This window comes from Mastacembelus armatus, chromosome 5 (genome assembly GCF_900324485.2).
Source record: "Mastacembelus armatus chromosome 5, fMasArm1.2, whole genome shotgun sequence".
In the NCBI taxonomy this organism is placed as follows: Eukaryota; Metazoa; Chordata; class Actinopteri; order Synbranchiformes; family Mastacembelidae; genus Mastacembelus; species Mastacembelus armatus.
In genome coordinates this window covers 14,832,883-14,855,525 of record NC_046637.1, presented here as the reverse complement: position 1 = coordinate 14,855,525, position 22,643 = coordinate 14,832,883, and the positions used below count along the sequence as shown (strand labels likewise).

General features: G+C 42.5%; 1 protein-coding gene across 2 annotated transcripts in view; it reads left to right on the top strand.

The window, feature by feature from the left end:
- Positions 1-324: 324 nt before the first annotated feature.
- The window catches only part of serinc3 (serine incorporator 3), a 99,269-nt gene continuing 76,950 nt past the window's right edge, over positions 325-22,643 (top strand). For both annotated transcript variants that reach the window (XM_026307518.1, XM_026307517.1), the window contains exon 1: positions 325-592. Coding sequence is in view for 1 of the 2 variants with exons in the window: in XM_026307517.1 (XP_026163302.1) it covers positions 554-592 (39 nt within the window). In the remaining variant the exon portion in view is untranslated. The remainder of the gene's footprint in view (positions 593-22,643) is intronic.

Below are 22,643 nucleotides of genomic sequence, written 5' to 3'. Positions count from 1 at the left end.
TCTTCTTCATATTGTAACCTTTTAGAATAATAAAAATAAACAAGTTATTATTATTACTATGATTAATTATAATGACAATAAATACACAAATAAATTAATAACAAATACACAATTATCATCATCATAATTATTATTATGGTGCGTAATAATAATTATTATTATGATTATTGTGGTTGCTATTATGTACCTTTTATTTATAATCTACCTGTAGTAGGTTTTCCCTCCACTGGTGCACATATTTTATGGAAATACAAGCTTTAAAAGAATTTCTTAATTACACTCTGGTAACTCTAACACTCAGGTCAGCGTCGTAATGACGTAATCCAGCATGACGAGTTTATAGGCTCACTGAGCGGAAAAATAAAACCCTAATTGGTCTTTGTAACCCAACCAGATCGCTAAACCAGTGTTCAGGATTCTGGTTGTTTCGCGACTCAAACATTTTATTCCCAGTTTTGTGTTTGAAATCCACCCAGGAAAGAAGGAGGAGAAATAACGAGAAGAAGAACACGAATTCACGGGCTGCACGCTCCTGGACTGAAACAGGACAGTTATGGGAGCTGTCTTGAGGATTTTTTCCTTCGAAAGCTGGGTAGGTTTAATACTGCAAATTTAAACTGTTATTACAACAACGTTTTAAATTGTTGGGAAAGTTAAAAGAGTGTGAGTAATACGCAACAGGCATAATATGCGATTACAGCACAATAACCCTGCGCCCCTCAGAGTTCAGCTCGATTTGCCTACGAAAACCAGTAACGTTAACTTGTTTCAGATAGCTGGCATTCTCGTTTTTATCGCCTTTCAAGCTTTCAGACAGACACACCGAAAATCTTTTGAATGACAGACAGAATAAAACTACATTAACATTGATTATTTCGCAACTTAACAACCCTTTACCTACAGTGAAATTATAGACAATTTGAACTAATTCGGTGGTGTGCATTTCTTACTTTCAACCTAACAACTTGTATCATACAAACCTTGTTTGTCGTTTTTTGAAGATGTATCTTCTCAAATCTCTACAAAAACCTTACAGAGAGTTTCATTTAACTTGCCTTACAATTTAATGTATTATCACAACCACAACATTGAAATATGTCTATCTTTTGTGCAAATAAGCTACTTCTAACTTGAGGGACAGTAGACAAAACGTGTAGCCCTCAGGTTAGCTGGTTAATCATAACACACTTGGTCATCTCCTCATCTTCACACGTGATTAATTGGATTAAGCCTGTTTTGGATTAAGTCTGCTTTGTTTCCTTGTACGTATATGTATATATATATATATATCATAATTTATACAGAATGTCAAACATAATGAGAACACACATCTGACAAATCTCTAAAGCTGTGACCAGCAGGGGTATTAACTTGTTGGTAATCTTATGGGTCTCCTTCACTTCACTTAGTTTTCTGTATGAGAGACAGACACACATCTGAAGTGTAGTTTGAGTTTATTTGCCTATAGTCACAACAGTCCTGGCTCCCCACTGAGCTTTTTAGTTTAATTTAGTTTTTCTGTGTTTTTCCTTTTCTCCTTCTGAGGCTTTTGTTTTTGTGCAGAGATGTGCAGATTCCTATTTTTTTACAGTAGGGATCAGCTGTTAGCACTGTGTAAAACAGCGGTTCTGCCTGAGGAGAGGCTGGATGTCCCCTGGGAGCTGAGGAGAAAGAGACGGGGATGTCGTGCTGATGCCCTACGTCATGCCAGACAGAGACAGATCAGAACACAAGCTGGTTTATCTCCTGTCTGTGTACAGACCCTTTGTACAAACCCTTTGTACACAGGGAACCAGCTGTCACTCGCACAGTAAAGAACTGGTCTAAGGAGATTGAAGAGGCTTTGAGGGACTGCTTCAACACTACTGACATTACACTACTATTTCCTACCTGGAGAAGCCTGGGAGCACTGAGAATCATGTTCTTTGATTTCACCAGTGCCTTCAACTCCCAACAGCTGAGGCTTCTGAGGGTCATGCGGGAGCACATGGGGGTGGACTTCCATCTATTAGACTAGATTCTAGATTACCTCACCAACTAGTCACAGTACGTAAGGGCATGAGACTGTGTGTCTGATATAGTAGCCTGCAGCACAGGGAACAGTATTGGCACCATTTCGCTTCACCAGGGGTATACTGAGGACTTCATATACAGCTCACTGAACTGTTTCCTGCAAAAGTTCACTGATGATCATTTCAGACAAGGACTCCGGGGAGTACAAAGGACTGATCCAGAACTTTGTAGACTGGTGCCTGCGAAACCATCTCCAGATCAATGGAGGGAAGACCACGGAGCTGGTGCTGGACTTCCGCAGACGCAGACACTCCTCATGAACACCAGTGAACATCCAGGTAATGGATGTTGAGTGGGTACCTGGGTGTTAACCTTAATAAGCTAGACTGGTCAAGTAACACAGATACCTTTTACAAGAAAGGCCAAGCTAACATCCCTGCTGGAGAATGACTGGCAGCAATGGGTAGTTCTGTCAGTGAGAGAGTGATCCATCCCAAAAGTGACTGAGCTTCTCACACTATCTCTAAGGTTGGAGCTGTACCCGGCCACCCGGTGAAGGAAGCTAATTTCAGCCGCTTGTATCCGAGATCTTGGCCTTTTGCTCATGACCCAGAGCTCATGACCATATATGATGGTGGTAAATACAAAATACATAAATATAAGATTTTTTTTTTCTATTCTGCCTGTTCTTTTTATCTTGTGCCTTACTTGCTGCTATGACAATGTACATTTTCCCACTGTGGGACAAATAAAGGTTCTTCTTATCTTACCTAAATACACTATGCCAGACCTTATCAATGAGCTGCATGTGTCAGTAAAATAAAAGTTCAACATTTCACATTTTCATTTTTCACATGTTCCAGGGTCAGAATCTACAGTTGTCATAATTTAAAGAAAATATGTTTTGAAACTATGTAATTCTTAGTTACTATTGATTTGTGAAACATTGTTTGTACCACCATCATTGTACAGAACACAATCACTTTTACCTTTATAACAAACTCTTAGGTTCTTAGGTCCTACTATTAATACTATTATGCTTTTATGTCTTATATAGAACCTATTAGAATTGCTATACCGATAAACATGTCTTACTAAGACCAGATCCACAACCAATGTGCTGTTTCCTCTTGTTTGTTTAGCATTTAATGGTGCCAATAAAGATGGCTGCCCCGGTCTAGTGCTCTCTTGTGCTTTGTTTTTATATGTTTTCCTGGCTTTCTGTAACCCATTTTGGGTCACATTCACCAGAGAAGAACTCCTAAACATCAGGCAAAAACCTCCAAATGCTCTTTCTCCCCTCAATCTTAGCTGGAGGAGCAGCAGCTTTCTCTGCCAGCTGGAGGAGAAGACATCATGGAAAATGCACTGGAGTGCTTATTAAACTAGAACAGCAATGGACCCAAACATCTCTCATGTCTATCAATCTTGCAAACCTCTGTTCACTTGCCAACAAAGTGGATGAACTGCTTCTTGTTGACTGGACTAACGCTGACATTTCTTGTTCAAATGCTCTGTGTTTCACTGGCTTAGTGACTCCATCCCAGACAGGAGTCTACAGCTACTGGGCTTACAGCTCTACAGAGCAGACCTCAAAACGTAGGTAACTGAGAAAATGATCTGCTTCTGCTTCTACATCAATTTTTTTTTTATTTTATTTGTATAGCGCCAAATCACAATACAAATCATCTCAAGGCACTTTACAAAAACTAAAACTAAAAACCCAACAATTCCCTTATGGGCAAGCACTTGGCGACAGTGGAGAGGAAAAACTCCCTTTAACGGAAGAAAAAACCTCCAGCAGAACCAGGCTCAGTTTGGGCGGCCATCTGCCTCGACCGGTTGGGGTGAGTGGATAGAGCAGAGAGAAAAGAACAGCAACAATAAACAACAAATAGACACTGCAGGTTGGTGGGACCAGTAACTGCACATCAGCGATATACAGCTCCAGGACCAGGGACACCTGCAGAAGGTACAGAGAGAACAGAGAGAGAGGGAGAGAGCACAAACTAGGGGAGAGAGAGAGCACAAGGTTAGTAACATTCAATGGTGGAATATGGAATATGGGGGGTTAGGGTAGGGGAGCTCAGTGCACCGATGGTCCTCAGGCAGTCTAGGCCTATAGCAGCATAACTAAGGGATGGTTCAGGGTTGCCTGAAGCCAGCCCTAACTATATGCTTTGTCAAAGAGGAAGGTTTTAAGTCTAGCCTTAAAAGTATAGAGAGTGTCTGCCTCCTGAACCCAGGCTGGGAGCTGGTTCCATAGGAGAGGAGCTGGGAGCTGGTTCCATAGGAGAGGAGCTTGATAACTAAAGGCTCTGATAATATGGTACTATGAGGTCTTTAAGGTATGAAGGAGCTTGATTATGAAGGGATTTGTATGTGAGAAGAAGGATTTTAAATTCTATTCTGTATTTTACAGGGAGCCAATGAAGAGAAGCCAATATAGGAGAAATATGATCTCTCTTGCTAGTTCCTGTCAGGACTCTGGCTGCGGCATTCTGGATTAATTGGAGGATTTTTATGGAGATATTGGGACATCCAGATAGTAATGAGTTACAGTAATCTAGCCTTGAGGTAACAAATGCATGGACTAGTTTTTCTGCATCATTTTGAGACAGGATGTTCCTAATTTTGGAAATGTTGCGCAGGTGAAAAAATGCAGTTCTAGAGATTTGTTTTATGTGTGAGTTAAAAGACATGTCCAGGTCAAAAATAACTCCAAGGTTTTTTACAGTAGTGCTAGAGGCCAGGGTTATGCCATCTAGAGTAGCTATAATTTGAGAATAGGTATTTCTGAGATTTTTTTGCCCAAATATAATGACTTCTGTTTTCTCCGAGTTTAAAAGTAAAAAGTTACTGGTCATCCAGGCCTTTATGTCAGTTAGACACGCTTGAAGTCTGGTTAACTGGTTTGTGTTAACAGGTTTAATAGATAGATATAACTGAGTGTCATCTGCATAGCAGTGGTAATTAATGGAGTGCTTCCTAATGACATATCCTAAAGGAAGCATGTACAGGGTGAACAGAATCGGTCCTAGCACGGAGCCTTAAGGAACTCCATAACTAAGTTTTGTTCGTGTGGAAGGTTCATCATGGACATGAACAAACTGGAATCTGTCCGATAAATAGGATTGGAACCACTTTAACACTGTTCCTCTGATACCAATCACATGCTCCAGTCTCTGTAATAAGATGTTGTGGTCAATGGTGTCGAATGCAGCACTAAGGTCTAGGAGGACAAGTATTGAAACAAGTCCATTATCTGAGGCTAAGAGAAGATCGTTGGTAACTTTCAACAGTGCTGTTTCTGTACTATGATGTGCTCTAAATCCTGATTGAAAATCATCAAATAGTTCATTCCTGTGTAAGTGGTCTGATAGCTGCTTAGCAACAGCTTTTTCTAGGATTTTAGAAATAAATGGCAGGTTGGATATTGGTCTATAATTAGCCAAGACTCCTGGATCAAGACTAGGCTTTTTGAGTAAAGGTTTGATTACTGCAGTCTTAAAGGCCTGTGGTACGTAGCCTGATACTAGTGATAAATTTACCAAGTCCAATAAAGATGAGTTGATTAATGGCAGGGTGCCTTTAAGCAGTCTAGTCGGGATGTGGTCTAAGAGACACGTTGATGATTTCGATGAAGCAACTACTAATGTAAATTCAGAGAGATCTATGGGAGAGAAGCAGTCTAAACATAACTGAGGTCCTACAGATGATTCAAGAGCTACTGTAGTAGAAGATTCATTTATTGCAGGTATAGGAAGCATCTGCTGAATTTTATCTCTAATAGCTCTAATAGTTGTGATTTTATTTGTAAAGAAACTCATAAATTCATCACTGCTGAGAGCTAAGGGAACACTGGGCTCAACAGAGCTGTGACTTTTTGTCAGCCTGGCTACAGTGCTGAAAAGAAACCTGGGATTGTTCTTATTTTCAATTCAATTCAATTTTATTTGTATAGCGCCAAATCACAATACAAATCATCTCAAGGCACTTTACAAAAACTAAAACTAAAAACCCAACAATTCCCTTATGAGCAAGCACTTGGTGACAGTGGAGAGGAAAAAACTCCCTTTAACGGAAGAAAAAAACCTCCAGCAGAACCGGGCTCAGTTTGGGCGGCCATCTGCCTCGACCAGTTGGGGTGAGTGGATAGAGCAGAGAGAAAAGAACAGCAACAATAAACAACAAATAGACACTGCAAGTTGGTGGGGCCAGTAACTGCACATCAGCGATAAACAGCTCCAGGACCAGGGACACCTGCAGAAGGTACAGAGAGAGAGAGAGAGAGGGAGGGAGAGAGCACAAACTAGGGGAGAGAGAGAGCACAAGGTTAGTAACATTCAATGGTGGAATATACATGAGGTGGGAGAGAAGAGTGGGGGGGGGGGGGGGTTAGGGTAGGGGAGCTCAGTGCACCGATGGTCCTCAGGCAGTCTAGGCCTATAGCAGCATAACTAACTAAGGGATGGTTCAGGGTTGCCTGAAGCCAGCCCTAACTATATGCTTTGTCAAAGAGGAAGGTTTTAAGTCTAGCCTTAAAAGTATAGAGAGTGTCTGCCTCCTGAACCCAGGCTGGGAGCTGGTTCCATAGGAGAGGAGCTGGGAGCTGGTTCCATAGGAGAGGAGCTTGATAACTAAAGGCTCTGATAATATGGTACTATGAGGTCTTTAAGGTATGAAGGAGCTTGATTATGAAGGGATTTGTATGTGAGAAGAAGGATTTTAAATTCTATTCTGTATTTTACAGGGAGCCAATGAAGAGAAGCCAATATAGGAGAAATATGATCTCTCTTGCTAGTTCCTGTCAGGACTCTGGCTGCGGCATTCTGGATTAATTGGAGGATTTTTATGGAGATATTGGGACATCCAGATAGTAATGAGTTACAGTAATCTAGCCTTGAGGTAACAAATGCATGGACTAGTTTTTCTGCATCATTTTGAGACAGGATGTTCCTAATTTTGGCAATGTTGCGCAGGTGAAAGAATGCGGTTCTAGAGATTTGTTTTATGTGTGAGTTAAAAGACATGTCCAGGTCAAAAATAACTCCAAGGTTTTTTACAGTAGTGCTAGAGGCCAGGGTTATGCCATCTAGAGTAGCTATAATTTGAGAATAGGTATTTCTGAGATTTTTTTGCCCAAATATAATGACTTCTGTTTTCTCCGAGTTTAAAAGTAAAAAGTTACTGGTCATCCAGGCCTTTATGTCAGTTAGACACGCTTGAAGTCTGGTTAACTGGTTTGTGTTAACAGGTTTAATAGATAGATATAACTGAGTGTCATCTGCATAGCAGTGGTAATTAATGGAGTGCTTCCTAATGACATATCCTAAAGGAAGCATGTACAGGGTGAACAGAATCGGTCCTAGCACGGAGCCTTAAGGAACTCCATAACTAAGTTTTGTTCGTGTGGAAGGTTCATCATGGACATGAACAAACTGGAATCTGTCCGATAAATAGGATTGGAACCACTTTAACACTGTTCCTCTGATACCAATCACATGCTCCAGTCTCTGTAATAAGATGTTGTGGTCAATGGTGTCGAATGCAGCACTAAGGTCTAGGAGGACAAGTATTGAAACAAGTCCATTATCTGAGGCTAAGAGAAGATCGTTGGTAACTTTCAACAGTGCTGTTTCTGTACTATGATGTGCTCTAAATCCTGATTGAAAATCATCAAATAGTTCATTCCTGTGTAAGTGGTCTGATAGCTGCTTAGCAACAGCTTTTTCTAGGATTTTAGAAATAAATGGCAGGTTGGATATTGGTCTATAATTAGCCAAGACTCCTGGATCAAGACTAGGCTTTTTGAGTAAAGGTTTGATTACTGCAGTCTTAAAGGCCTGTGGTACGTAGCCTGATACTAGTGATAAATTTACCAAGTCCAATAAAGATGAGTTGATTAATGGCAGGGTGCCTTTAAGCAGTCTAGTCGGGATGTGGTCTAAGAGACACGTTGATGATTTCGATGAAGCAACTACTAATGTAAATTCAGAGAGATCTATGGGAGAGAAGCAGTCTAAACATAACTGAGGTCCTACAGATGATTCAAGAGCTACTGTAGTAGAAGATTCATTTATTGCAGGTATAGGAAGCATCTGCTGAATTTTATCTCTAATAGCTCTAATAGTTGTGATTTTATTTGTAAAGAAACTCATAAATTCATCACTGCTGAGAGCTAAGGGAACACTGGGCTCAACAGAGCTGTGACTTTTTGTCAGCCTGGCTACAGTGCTGAAAAGAAACCTGGGATTGTTCTTATTTTCAATTCAATTCAATTTTATTTGTATAGCGCCAAATCACAATACAAATCATCTCAAGGCACTTTACAAAAACTAAAACTAAAAACCCAACAATTCCCTTATGAGCAAGCACTTGGTGACAGTGGAGAGGAAAAAACTCCCTTTAACGGAAGAAAAAAACCTCCAGCAGAACCGGGCTCAGTTTGGGCGGCCATCTGCCTCGACCAGTTGGGGTGAGTGGATAGAGCAGAGAGAAAAGAACAGCAACAATAAACAACAAATAGACACTGCAAGTTGGTGGGGCCAGTAACTGCACATCAGCGATAAACAGCTCCAGGACCAGGGACACCTGCAGAAGGTACAGAGAGAGAGAGAGAGAGGGAGGGAGAGAGCACAAACTAGGGGAGAGAGAGAGCACAAGGTTAGTAACATTCAATGGTGGAATATACATGAGGTGGGAGAGAAGAGTGGGGGGGGGGGGGGGGTTAGGGTAGGGGAGCTCAGTGCACCGATGGTCCTCAGGCAGTCTAGGCCTATAGCAGCATAACTAACTAAGGGATGGTTCAGGGTTGCCTGAAGCCAGCCCTAACTATATGCTTTGTCAAAGAGGAAGGTTTTAAGTCTAGCCTTAAAAGTACAGAGAGTGTCTGCCTCCTGAACCCAGGCTGAGAGCTGGTTCCACAGGAGAGGAGCTTGATAGCTAAAGGCTCTGCCTCCCATTCTGCTTTTGAGAACTCTGGGAACCACAAGTAGGCCTGCACTCTGAGAGCGAAGTGGTCTATTGGGATAATATGGTACTATGAGGTCTTTAAGGTATGAAGGAGCTTGATTATGAAGGGATTTGTATGTGAGAAGAAGGATTTTAAATTCTATTCTATATTTTACAGGGAGCCAATGAAGAGAAGCCAATATAGGAGAAATATGATCTCTCTTGCTAGTTCCTGTCAGGACTCTGGCTGCGGCATTCTGGATTAATTGGAGGCTTTTTATTAAGATATTAGGACATCCAGATAGTAATGAGTTACAGTAATCTAGCCTTGAGGAAACAAATGCATGGACTAGTTTTTCTGCATCATTTTGAGACAGGATGTTCGTAATTTTGGAAATGTTGCGCAGGTGAAAGAATGCAGTTCTAGAGATTTGTTTTATGTGTGAGTTAAAGGACATGTCCTGGTCAAAAATAACTCCAAGGTTTTTTACAGTAGTGCTGGAGGCCAGGGCTATGCCATCTAGAGTAGCTATAATTTTAGAAAAGTTATTTCTGAGATTTTTAGGCCCAAATATAATGACTTCTGTTTTCTCCGAGTTTAAAAGTAAAAAGTTACTGGTCATCCAGGCCTTTATGTCAGTTAGACAGGCTTGAAGTCTGGTTAACTGGTTTGTGTTAACAGGTTTAATAGATAGATATAACTGAGTGTCATCCGCATAGCAGTGGTAATTAATAGAGTGCTTCTTAATGATATATCCTAAAGGAAGCATGTACAGGGTGAACAGAATCGGTCCTAGCACAGAACCTTGTGGAACTCCATAACTAAGTTTTGTTCGTGTGGAAGGTTCATCATGGACATGAACAAACTGGAATCTGTCCGATAAATAGGATTGGAACCACTTTAACGCTGTTCCTCTGATACCAATCACATGCTCCAGTCTCTGTAATAAGATGTTGTGGTCAATGGTGTCGAATGCTGCACTAAGGTCTAGGAGGACAAGTATCGAAACAAGTCCATTATCTGAGGCTAAGAGAAGATCGTTGGTAACTTTCAACAGTGCTGTTTCTGTACTATGATGTGCTCTAAATCCTGATTGGAAATCTTCAAATAGTTTTCCTCTATTAGTGATGAACAGTATGCAGTTCTGGCTTTACGGAGAGCTTTTTTATATGTTAGTAGACTGTTTTTTCAGGCTAGAAAAATTTCCTCTAAGTTTGTGGAACGCCACTTCCTTTCCAGCCTTCGTGATGCCTGCTTTAAGGTACGAATATGTAAATTATACCATGGGGCTAGTCTTCTCTTATTCACTAACTTCTTTTTCAGAGGGGCTACAGAATCAAGCATTTCACGCAGTGAGGTTACAGCGCTGTCAACAACATGACCAATTTGGTAGAGAGTGGGATTGAAGCAGCTGCCCTCCGCTATGTTTATACTTGGCACAGATGTAAATAAAGATGGAATCATTTTCTTAAATTTATTAACAGCGTTGTCGGATAAACATCTGCTGTAGTGGAATTTTCTTCCAAACGCTGCATGATCCATCATTTTAAATTCAAAAGTTATTAAAGAATGATCTGACAAAACAGGATTTGGGGGAAAAACTATTAGATGTTCAATTTCGATGCCATAGGTCAGAACAAGATCAAGGGTGTGATTAAAACAGTGGGTGGGTTTATTAACGTTTTGAATAAAACCAATTGAATCTAATATAGAATTAAATGCAATGCTGAGGCTGTTATTTTCAACATCTACATGAATGTTAAAATCTCCCACTATAATAACTTTATCTGATCTAAGCACTAAATCAGACAGAAAGTCTGGGAATTCAGTTAAAAACTCTGAGTAAGGGACAGGTGGACAGTACGCAATGACAAGTAGAACTGGTTTTTGTGTTTTACAGTTTGGATGCGAAAGACTAAGAGTGAGGTTCTCAAATGAGTTATAAATGTTCTGAGGATGAAAGTTTAATAATAAGTTTGAGTGGAAGATTGTAGCTGCTCCTTCACCTCGACCTGTGCTTCGAGGAACATGATAATTTTTATGACTGAGGGGGGTTGATTCATTCAGACTGACATATTCATCCTGCTGTAACCAGGTTTCAGTAAGATAAAGTAGGTCAATTTGGTGATCAGTTATCAAATCATGTGCCTGATTGCACATAGATTTTTGCAGTGCATTAAAGGCAGTGCGGATTAATATCTGCTTCCTGTAAACCTTGGAGGCATGACACAACACATATCTATGTCTATAATCTGCATCTTAATGTCTTGTCTCTAAGCACCACAAACACGAAGCTCCACCTGAGAGACAAGTGTCTATGTATGGGAGTGAACACCACCAAGACTAAAGAGTTGGTGGTTGATTTTAGGAGATCAAAAGCACCATGTCAGTCTGCATTGATGGACAGGAAATAGAGATTGTGCAGACCTTCAAGTACTTGGGGGTAGTATTGGATGAAAAATGGGAGTCGCCTAATCTTCTTGAGGTGGCTCGGTTCCTACAATGTCTGCAGTGACATGCTGTGCATGTTCTACCACACTGTCATGGCAAGTGCACTGTTCTATGCTACTGTCTTTTGGGGGAGTGGCATTACAGACAGGAACTGTAAATGATTGGACAAACTGGTGAAAAAGGCCAGTTCTGTGCTAGGCATGGGGCTGGACCCCTCTAAGAACTGTGGTGGAGCAGTAGATATGGAGGACGCTGCTTGCTATAATGGACAATAATAAATATGACATCCTGACTAAATGGAGTAGCAGCTGCAGTAGGAAGCTCTCATTGCGCTGCAGAACTGAGAAGTTGAGGAGATTCTTTGTCCCCACAGCCATTAGACTTTTTAACATTAACTGTTAATACTGTATATAGTAACATTTCTGTGTAAAGTAAGTATAAGAGCAGCTGGACAATCTGAATTTCCCCCATGGGGGATTAATAAAGTATCTATCTATCTATCTATCTATCTATCTATCTATCTATCTATCTATCTATCTATCTATCTATCTATCTATCTATCTATCTATCTATCTATCTATCTGCAGCCCAAACTTACCCCTTGTGTGGCCAACTCACATCTGAGATGTTGAAGCATATTGTTATTAAAAAATGGTAATCTCTAGTATTAATAAACTCTCTTTTGTCCTAAATGGTCAGGGCCTGCACACTAACCATGCATTCTTGGTATATTTGCTCAAGAAATGTGAAAAAAGGGATAATATAATTTAAGCCTTCAGTTATTTCAGACACAGATCAAAAGTGTATTACCTTGGGAGATGAATTTCATGGCTCATACCCTCTCTTTGCCATATTTATAAGCAGAGTAAAGCCATTAGCCTGAGTCTCCTGGTAATGAGAAGAACAACATGAAATTGTTGTTATCTTCTAATATTTTTCATTGCTCCTGATGGGATGATGAGACTGGGCTATTGTAAACTATTTTGTATCCTCAAGAATGGAGACAACTTGAATGACTTCACAAGTAGAAAAGGCAACATTTTGTGAATACGAAGTATGTGTGCTTACTGTTTAAACTTACATTTATAAAAATAGTTTAAATACTGAAACAGTCCAAGTTGGTGCTGAAGTGTCAGTGGACTTAGAAATACTGAAAGTAGTTAAATTAACAGTTGCAATGAAAGTGCTGATAGGAACTAACATTTTAGTCCGAGGCCAGGCTGCCTGAGGTCTTAGATCTAATTGGAAGCCCTGATAGACATTAGTGCAAGTATTAGTTTGAGTATTTAACCTGATGGAGGAAAGATATTTTTATTGTTCAAAGGCAAAGACCTCAACCTTGAAAATGTCAGTTGAAGTGGAAGTATCTGAAGCAGTTGACATACCAGAAAGTAGGAGACCAAAGTAGAGTACATATTTACATGCAAAAAAATGACAAAGAAAACAGTGTCTTTGTAAGGTGTTGAGCCTTTAGAGCAGCTTCAGTGGTCTGTCATAATACACACGTTCCAAGTTTCTGAACATATTGTCTCATTTGGTGTTTAGATGATGGTGGAGTACAGCATGTTGATTTGGTGTTTAGCACTGTTGCCTCACAGTGAAAAGGTTCCTGGCTCGAAACCTGGCAGGGGCCTTTCTGTGTGGAGTTTGCATGTTTTTCCTGTGCTTTTGTGGGTTTTCTCTGGCTTCCTCCCACAGTCTAAAAATGTGTGTCAGGGCGATTGGTAATTCGAAATTGCCCATTGGAGTGAGTGTGGTTGTTTGTCTATATGTGGCCCTGTGATGGACTGGTTACCTGTCCAGGGTGAACCTCTGCCTTTTGCCTGAAGAGAGCTGGGATTGTCACGTTTGGGGGGGAATATGGACCAAAATGAGCACCAATAATTCGCCCACTCAGGTACTCAGGTGACAAGGTCTGACTTTATTCCAACAATATAACAGATTGGATGCAAGGCGTGAGTGACCAGTCATTGGAAAAGGAGCTGGTAGCAGTTTATTGCAGAGAAGGTTGCTGTCAAGGCTGGACCCGGTCACGCCGGTGTAGTCGTGACTGATGAGGTGGGGGCGGAGTCCGGGTGGTTTCCGCAGAGCAGTATCTGGCGGGTGCAGGTCTCCCTGGTCAGGGGATCCGGGAATCTGAATGGACAGCTCAGAGGAGAGATGAGAGGTTAGTCTTGTCAATGTCTATTTCCTGGAACGCTGAGCTAATCCGGTGCTCCAGGCGGAAAAACATAGGTCTTTCTTCAATGGGAAACTCGGTTGGCTCTGGAGGTTCCACAAAAAAAAAGAAACAACATCTTAGTTCCACAATGCACTTCGAGTCCTTTGGGTCGGAACGTCCCTATAGAAAACTTTGAGCAGAAACATGTACAGTCAATCCAAAACAGAAAGTCGAAAGTCGATCATGACATCAGTAATCCCTTCTTTGTGAAATAATTGTTCAAAACACAACGTAACTTCTGCCGGAAAAAAACTTTTAACAGAAAACCAGGTCCACTTAAGACAACTCCAATCCTCTTGGGCAAAACAAGAGGATTGAAACAACTTCCAAAAAAACTTTCACAAGAGCACAAAATAAAAGTAGAAGAGGCTACTTAGCTTAGCCAGCGAAGGTGACGATTCCGTACGCTGGAAAATCCAGGAAACTCCAGGGGGGAGATAACTTTGAGGCAGATCGTGAACAGGTAAGTCGAGGTTGGTGGCATCGGTGTTCCGCAGACAACCTGGCGGCTTGTCTATGGTTGAAGGCAAGGTTATATCTGTGAACTGAGAGAAGCACAGGTGAAACCAATTGCATGATCTGTCAAGGTGAGTGTGGTGAGGCAAACCAGATCCCATGATCCCTTCAAAAGAAAAGCCTGAGACCGGAAGTCAAGTTGCGGATCATGACAGGGGATAGGCTCCAGCTGATCCCTGTGACCTTAAATAGGAATAATATCCTTTTTCCAATACACAGTTTTAGCACTACTTGGCTCTACTCGAATTGACTCGGTTTTGGCCATTTTCCATTACAATTGATTACCACCTCAACATGGGCGGGCTGTCATAGCTGCGCGAAACTGCCATGACGCCACCAAGCACACAAACGTCTGCACCTCTCATAGGACCACAGTGTTATTTTGTAAGTAGCATTAGCCACTTGTGTTTCCCATTGTTTCCCATATGTTTCCCATTGTTTTCATTATATTTTTCTGTACTTTTATTAGGCCCGAGCAAGGACCGAGGTCCCAGCGCAGGGACTATTATAATCGCTCAATGGGCAAGGGACGAATAAGCGGGGGGGGCGGTTTCTGGCTTCATCTACCGTCTCCCCGCACCCCACCATGACGTTACTGGGCGTTAGACCTTTCCGAAAATGCATAATATGCCGGTGTCGCGCGGGCGTGGGCCTGGAAATCGTTAGGATTATTATTTTTTGTTATTATTAGGCCCGAGCAAGGACCAGGGGTCCAAGCGCAGGGACTATTATAATTGCTGAATGGGCAAAAATGAATGAGCGGGGGGGGGGCGGTTTCTGGCTTCCTCTACCATCTCCCCACACCCCACCATGACGTTACTGGGCGTTAGACCTTTCAGAAAATGTATAGTGTGCCGGTGTCGCGCGGCCGTGGCCCTGGAAATTGTTAGGATTCTTTTTTTTTTTTTTTTTTTTTTAGGCCCGAGCAAGGACCGAGGTCCCAGCGCAGGGACTATTATAATTGCTCAATGGGCAAGGGACGAATAAGCGGGGGGGCGGTTTCTGGCTTCATCTACCGTCTCCCCACACCCCACCATGACGTTACTGGGCGTTAGACCTTTCCGAAAATGTATAGTATGTCGCTGTCGCGCGGCCATGGGCCTGGAAATTGTTAGGATTATTAGGCCCGAGCAAGGACCAAAGGTCCCAGCGCAGGGACTATTGTTATTGCTCAACGTGCAAGGGACGACTTCGCAAGGGGGCGGCTTCAGGCATCATCTAGTGTCTACCCACACCCCACCATGACGTTACTGGGCGTTAGACCTTTCCGAAACTGTAGAGATTATGATTGGCAGGTGGCCGTGGGCCTGGAAATCGTTAGGATTATTCTTATTATTATTAGTCCCGAGCCCCCACCGAAGGTGAAGGCAAGGGACTATTATAACCGCTCTATATGCAGAAACCCACTAACCGGGTCAGAGTCACTAACGGACCACTAAACAGTGACCCGGACCCCACCATGACGTAGGAATGCGCAAGACCTTTCAGAAAATATATATGTTGGGGGGGCCGGAAAAACGGCTATATTGTTATCGTTAGGATTATTATTATTAGGCCCGAGCCCCCACCGAAGGTGAAGGCAAGGGACTATTATAACTGCTCAATATGCAGGAACCCACTATCCGGGTCAGAGTCACTAACGGACCACTAAACAGTGACCCGGACCCCACCATGACGTGGGGATGCGCGAGACCTTTCCGAAAATATATATATTGGGGGTGCTGGAAAAACGGCTATATTGTTTTTGTTAGGATTATTTATTATTATTATTAGGCCCGAGCCCCCACCGAAGGTGAAGGCAAGGGACTATTATAACTGCTCAATATGCAGGAACCCACTATCCGGGTCAGAGTCACTAACGGACCACTAAACAGTGACCCGGACCCCACCATGACGTGGGGATGCGCGAGACCTTTCCGAAAATATATATATTGGGGGTGCTGGAAAAACGGCTATATTGTTTTTGTTAGGATTATTTATTAGGCCCGAGCCCCCACCGAAGGTGAAGGCAAGGGACTATTATAACTGCTCAATATGCAGAAACCCACTAACCGGGTCAGAGTCACTAACGGACCACTAAACAGTGACCCGGACCCCACTATGACGTAGGGATGCGCAAGACCTTTCCGAAAATATATATATTGGGGGTGCTGGAAAAACGCTATATTGTTTCTGTTAGGATTATTAGGCCTGAGCCCCCACCGAAGGTGAAGGCAAGGGACTATTATAACCGCTCAATATGCAGAAACCCACTAACCGGGTCAGAGTCACTAACAGACCACTAAACAGTGACCCGGACCCCACCATGACGTGGGGATGCGCGAGACCTTTCCGAAAATATATATATTGAGGGTGCTGAAAAAACGCTATATTGTTATCGTTAGGATTATTTATTATTAGGCCCGAGCCCCCACCGAAGGTGAAGGCAAGGGACTATTATAACCGCTCAATATGCAGAAACCCACTAACCGGGTCAGAGTCACTAACAGACCACTAAACAGTGACCCGGACCCCACCATGACGTGGGGATGCGCGAGACCTTTCCGAAAATATATATATTGAGGGTGCTGAAAAAACGCTATATTGTTATCGTTAGGATTATTTATTATTAGGCCCGAGCCCCCACCGAAGGTGAAGGCAAGGGACTATTATAACTGCTCAATATGCAGAAACCCACTAACCGGGTCAGAGTCACTAACGGACCACTAAACAGTGACCCGGACCCCACTATGACGTAGGGATGCGCAAGACCTTTCCGAAAATATATATATTGGGGGTGCTGGAAAAACGCTATATTGTTTCTGTTAGGATTATTTATTATTAGGCCCGAGCCCCCACCGAAGGTGAAGGCAAGGGACTATTATAACCGTTCAATATGCAGGAACCCACTAACCGGGTCAGAGTCACTAACGGACCACTAAACAGTGGCCCGGACCCCACCATGACGTGGGGATGCGCGAGACCTTTCCGAAAATATATATATTGGGGGTGCTGAAAAAAACGCTATATTGTTTTTATTAGGATTATTTATTAGGCCCGAGCCCCCACCGAAGGTGAAGGCAAGGGACTATTATAACCGCTCTATATGCAGAAACCCACTAACCGGGTCAGAGTCACTAACGTACCACTAAACAGTGACCTAGACCCCACCATGACGTGGGGATGCGCGAGACCTTTCCGAAAATATATATATTGGGGGTGCTGAAAAAACGCCATATTTGTATGGAGCGTCAAAAACTTAGTTTTTCCAAAATGTACCAAATTTGGCACAAAATTCCATTAGGCCATCCCGATCAGAAAAGCCAACCAGACCCATGCCCTATTTTCAACGGTGTTGCCACGGCGACGACCGAAAGCCTCCATTCATTTCCAATGGGAATTTTACGAAACGTACCGTTTTTGCACACGTCGTACTTTAACGAACTTGTCCTAGGGCTTTTGGCCAAATGAGCTCATTCTTTGTCAACATCACCTAGAGATGTGGAACATCAAAAGTTATCCAAATTATTTTGATAACTTTTACGGTTTTCCGGTACCGCAGCCAGAGAGTTGGCGTCCGCTCTTTCGCTCGTTTATGTCCAATTTGAATGCAGACCAAAAAATTTTGTTTGTCACACTTGAATATAATTTTGCAAAAAAATTCCTTTAGGGGATACCAATCAAAAAAGCCAATCAGACCTATGGTCTATTTTCAAAGGTGTTGCCGTGGCGATGACCGAAAGCCTCCATTCATTTCCAATGAGAATTTTACAAAATGTACCGTTTTAGCACACGACTTACTTTACCAAACTCATCCTAGTGCTTTTGGCTTAATGACCTCACTTAGAGATGTGGAGCATCAAGAGAACCAAATTATTTTGATAACTGTTATGGTTTTCCAGTACCGCAGCCAGGGAGTTGGCTCTGCTTTCTCCCTCGCGTATGGGCAATTTATATTCAGAATAACAAAAGTTAGTTTGTCACACTTGAATATATTGCTGCACAAAAATCCTTTAGCATATTCCCATCAGAAAAGTCCATCAGACCCATGCCCTATTTTCAAAAGTGTTGCCTTGGCGATGACTGAAACCCACCACATATTTTCAATGAGAATTCTGTCTAATGGGACACAAAATGGCTGTCATGTTTTCAGGCTGAAAATGTGGATCGCACTGAAATCACTGGCTATGCAGTTTGACTTCGGCACAAGGGGCTGGTCACGGGCTGGGCTGTAATGGGCGGTAACGGGTGGATACAGGGGCACGCGGCGGGTCACGGCAGGTCGCGAACGGCGAGGGCCGTTCATCGCCGCTTGCGGCTATATTTATTAGGCCCGAGCCCCCACCGAAGGTGAAGGCAAGGGACTATTATAACTGCTCAATATGCAGAAACCCACTATCCGGGTCAGAGTCACTAACGGACCACTAAACAGTGACCCGGACCCCACCATGACGTAGGGATGCGCAAGACCTTTCCGAAAATATATATATTGGGGGGCTGGAAAAAACGGCTATATTGTTATTGTTAGGATTATTATTAGGCCCGAGCCCCCACCGAAGGTGAAGGCAAGGGACTATTATAACTGCTCAATATGCAGAAACCCACTATCCGGGTCAGAGTCACTAACGGACCACTAAACAGTGACCCGGACCCCACCATGACGTAGGGATGCGCAAGACCTTTCCGAAAATATATATATTGGGGGGGCTGGAAAAACGGCTATATTGTTATTGTTAGGATTATTATTAGGCCCGAGCCCCCACCGAAGGTGAAGGCAAGGGACTATTATAACTGCTCAATATGCAGAAACCCACTATCCGGGTCAGAGTCACTAACGGACCACTAAACAGTGACCCGGACCCCACCATGACGTAGGGATGCGCAAGACCTTTCCGAAAATATATATATTGGGGGGGCTGGAAAAACGGCTATATTGTTATTGTTAGGATTATTATTATTCTTCTTTTTATTCTGCGTAAAAACCTCTAATTTGACCCCCTCAACATATTCGAAAACTCACGAAAATTTGCCCAAAATTCAGGATCGTGAAAAAATTTTGTTTTTTAATACTTTTATAAACAACCTCAAAACAATGGCTCTACAGCGCCCCCTACAAAAGTGAAAATACATTACGCCAATGGGGGCCCGACCCACACTTTTTTCATCGCACAGCCACCAAATCCGGTACACATGTTCTTCGTGTCGGGGCAAGCAAAAAACCATATGACGGCGATGCTGCACGGTAAACAGGAAGTCCGCCATATTGGATTGAAATTTGAAAATTGCGATCTCGCCATTTTTGCACACTTCGTACTTTAACGAACTCGTCCTAGGGCTTTTCACCGATTGAGCTGTGGTTTGGTCAAAATCATCCAAAGATGAGGGGGGTCAAAAGTTATCCAAATTATTTTGCTAACTTTCACGGTTTTCGCATGACGCCGCCGACCATGTGACCTACGATTTTTGCCCCGCCCTCAAACTTTCAAATTGTTATAACTTCCACACGCATCGTCGGATTTGAATGGGATCAATTGATGAATTGTAGTCCCCATGGGCCTGAACCCATGTGATTGAACAAAATCACGATTGGTGCAATAGCGCCCCCTACAGATTGAATCAAATATTTGTATGGAGCATCAAAAATTTAGTTTTTCCAAAACGTACCAAATTTGGCACAAAATTCCATTAGGCCATCCCGATCAGAAAAGCCAACCAGACCCATGCCCTATTTTCAACGGTGTTGCCACGGCGACGACCGAAAGCCGCCATTCATTTCCAATGGGGATTTTCCGAAACGTACCGTTTTTGCACACGTCGTACTTTAACGAACTTGTCCTAGGGCTTTTGGCCAAATGAGCTCATTCTTTGTCAACATCACCTAGAGATGTGGCACATCAAAAGTTATCCAAATTATTTTGCTAACTTTTACGGTTTTCCGGTACCGCAGCCAGAGAGTTGGCGTCCTGCTCTTTCGCTCGTTTATGTCCAATTTGAATGCAGACCAAAAATTTACTTTGTCACATTTGAATATAGTTTGACACAAAAATTCCTTTAGGGGATACCGATCAAAAAAGCCAATCAGACCTATGGTCTATTTTCAAAGGTGTTGCCGTGGCGATGACCGAAAGCCTCCATTCATTTCCAATGGGAATTTTACAAAATGTACCGTTTTTTCACACGACTTACTTTACCAAACTCATCCTATTGCTTTTGGCTTAATGACCTCACTTAGAGGTGTGGAGCATCAAGAGAACCAAATTATTTTGATAACTGTTATGGTTTTCCAGTACCGCAGCCAGGTAGTTGGCTCTGCTTTCTTCCTCGCATATGGACAATTTGTATTGAGAAAAAAATTTTTTAATTTGTCACACTTGACTATACTATTGCACAAAAATCCTTTAACATATACTGATAAGAAAAGCCAATCAGACCCATACCCTATTTTCAATAGTGTTGCCTTGGCGATGACAGAAATCCACCATATATTTTCAATGACAATTCTTTCTAATGGGACACAAAATGGCTGTCAAGTTTTCAGGGGGTAAAAATGGATCCCACTGAAATCACTGGCTACACAGTTTGACTTCGGCACCAGGGGATGGTCACCGTCTGGGCTGTAATGGACGGTCACGGGTGGATACAGGGGAACCTCGGCGGGTCACGGCGGGTCGCGAACGGCGAGGGCCGTTCATCGCCGCTTGCGGCTATATTTATTCTTCTTTTTATTCTGCGTAAAAACCTCTAATTTGACCCCCTCAACATATTCGAAAACTCACGAAATTTGCCCAAAATTCAGGATCGTGAAAAAAATTTTGTTTTTAATACTTTTATAAACAACCTCAAAACAATGGCTCTACAGCGGCCCCCTACAAAAGTGAAAATACATTACGCCAATGGGGGCCCGACCCACACTTTTTTCATCGCACAGCCACCAAATCCGGTACACATGTTCTTCGTGTCGGGGCAAGCAAAAAACCATATGACGGCGATGCTGCACGGTAAACAGGAAGTCCGCCATATTGGATTGAAATTTGAAAATTGCGATCTCGCCATTTTTGCACACTTCGTACTTTAACGAACTCGTCCTAGGGCTTTTCACCGATTGAGCTGTGGTTTGGTCAAAATCATCCAAAGATGAGGGTGGTCAAAAGTTATCCAAATTATTTTGCTAACTTTCACGGTTTTCGCATGACGCCGCCGACCATGTGACCTACGATTTTGCCCCGCCCTCAAACTTTCAAATTGTTATAACTTCCACACGCATCGTCGGATTTGAATGGGATCAATTGATGAATTGTAGTCCCCATGGGCCTGAACCCATGTGATTGAACAAAATCAGGATTGGTGCAATAGCGCCCCCTACAGATTGAATTAAATATTTGTATGGAGCGTCAAAATTTAGTTTTTCCAAAACGTACCATATTTGGCACAAAATTCCATTAGGCCATCCCGATCAGAAAAGCCAACCAGACCCATGCCCTATTTTCAACGGTGTTGCCACGGCGACGACCGAAAGCCGCCATTCATTTCCAATGGGGATTTTCCGAAACGTACCGTTTTTGCACACGTCGTACTTTAACGAACTTGTCCTAGGGCTTTTGGCCAAATGAGCTCATTCTTTGTCAACATCACCTAGAGATGTGGCACATCAAAAGTTATCCAAATTATTTTGCTAACTTTTACGGTTTTCCGGTACCGCAGCCAGAGAGTTGGCGTCCGCTCTTTCGCTCGTTTATGTCCAATTTGAATGCAGACCAAAAATTTACTTTGTCACATTTGAATATAGTTTGACACAAAAATTCCTTTAGAGACCTATGGTCTATTTTCAAAGGTGTTGCCGTGGCGATGACCGAAAGCCTCCATTCATTTCCAATGGGAATTTTACAAAATGTACCGTTTTTTCACACGACTTACTTTACCAAACTCATCCTATTGCTTTTGGCTTAATGACCTCACTTAGAGGTGTGGAGCATCAAGAGAACCAAATTATTTTGATAACTGTTATGGTTTTCCAGTACCGCAGCCAGGTAGTTGGCTCTGCTTTCTTCCTCGCATATGGACAATTTGTATTGAGAAAAAAATTTTTTAATTTGTCACACTTGACTATACTATTGCACAAAAATCCTTTAACATATACTGATAAGAAAAGCCAATCAGACCCATACCCTATTTTCAATAGTGTTGCCTTGGCGATGACAGAAATCCACCATATATTTTCAATGACAATTCTTTCTAATGGGACACAAAATGGCTGTTAAGTTTCTGGGGTAAAAAGGATCCCCTGAAATCATGGCTACATACAGTTTGACTTCGGCACCAGGGGAGGTCACCGTCTGGGCTGTAATGGACGGTCACGGGTGGATACAGGGGAACCTCGGCGGGTCACGGCGGGTCGCGAACGGCGAGGCGTCATCGCCGCTTGCGGCTATATTTAGGCCCGAGCCCCCACCGAAGGTGAGCAAGGACTATTAAAAATAAAAAACAATAAAAAAAGGAAAAAAACAAAGA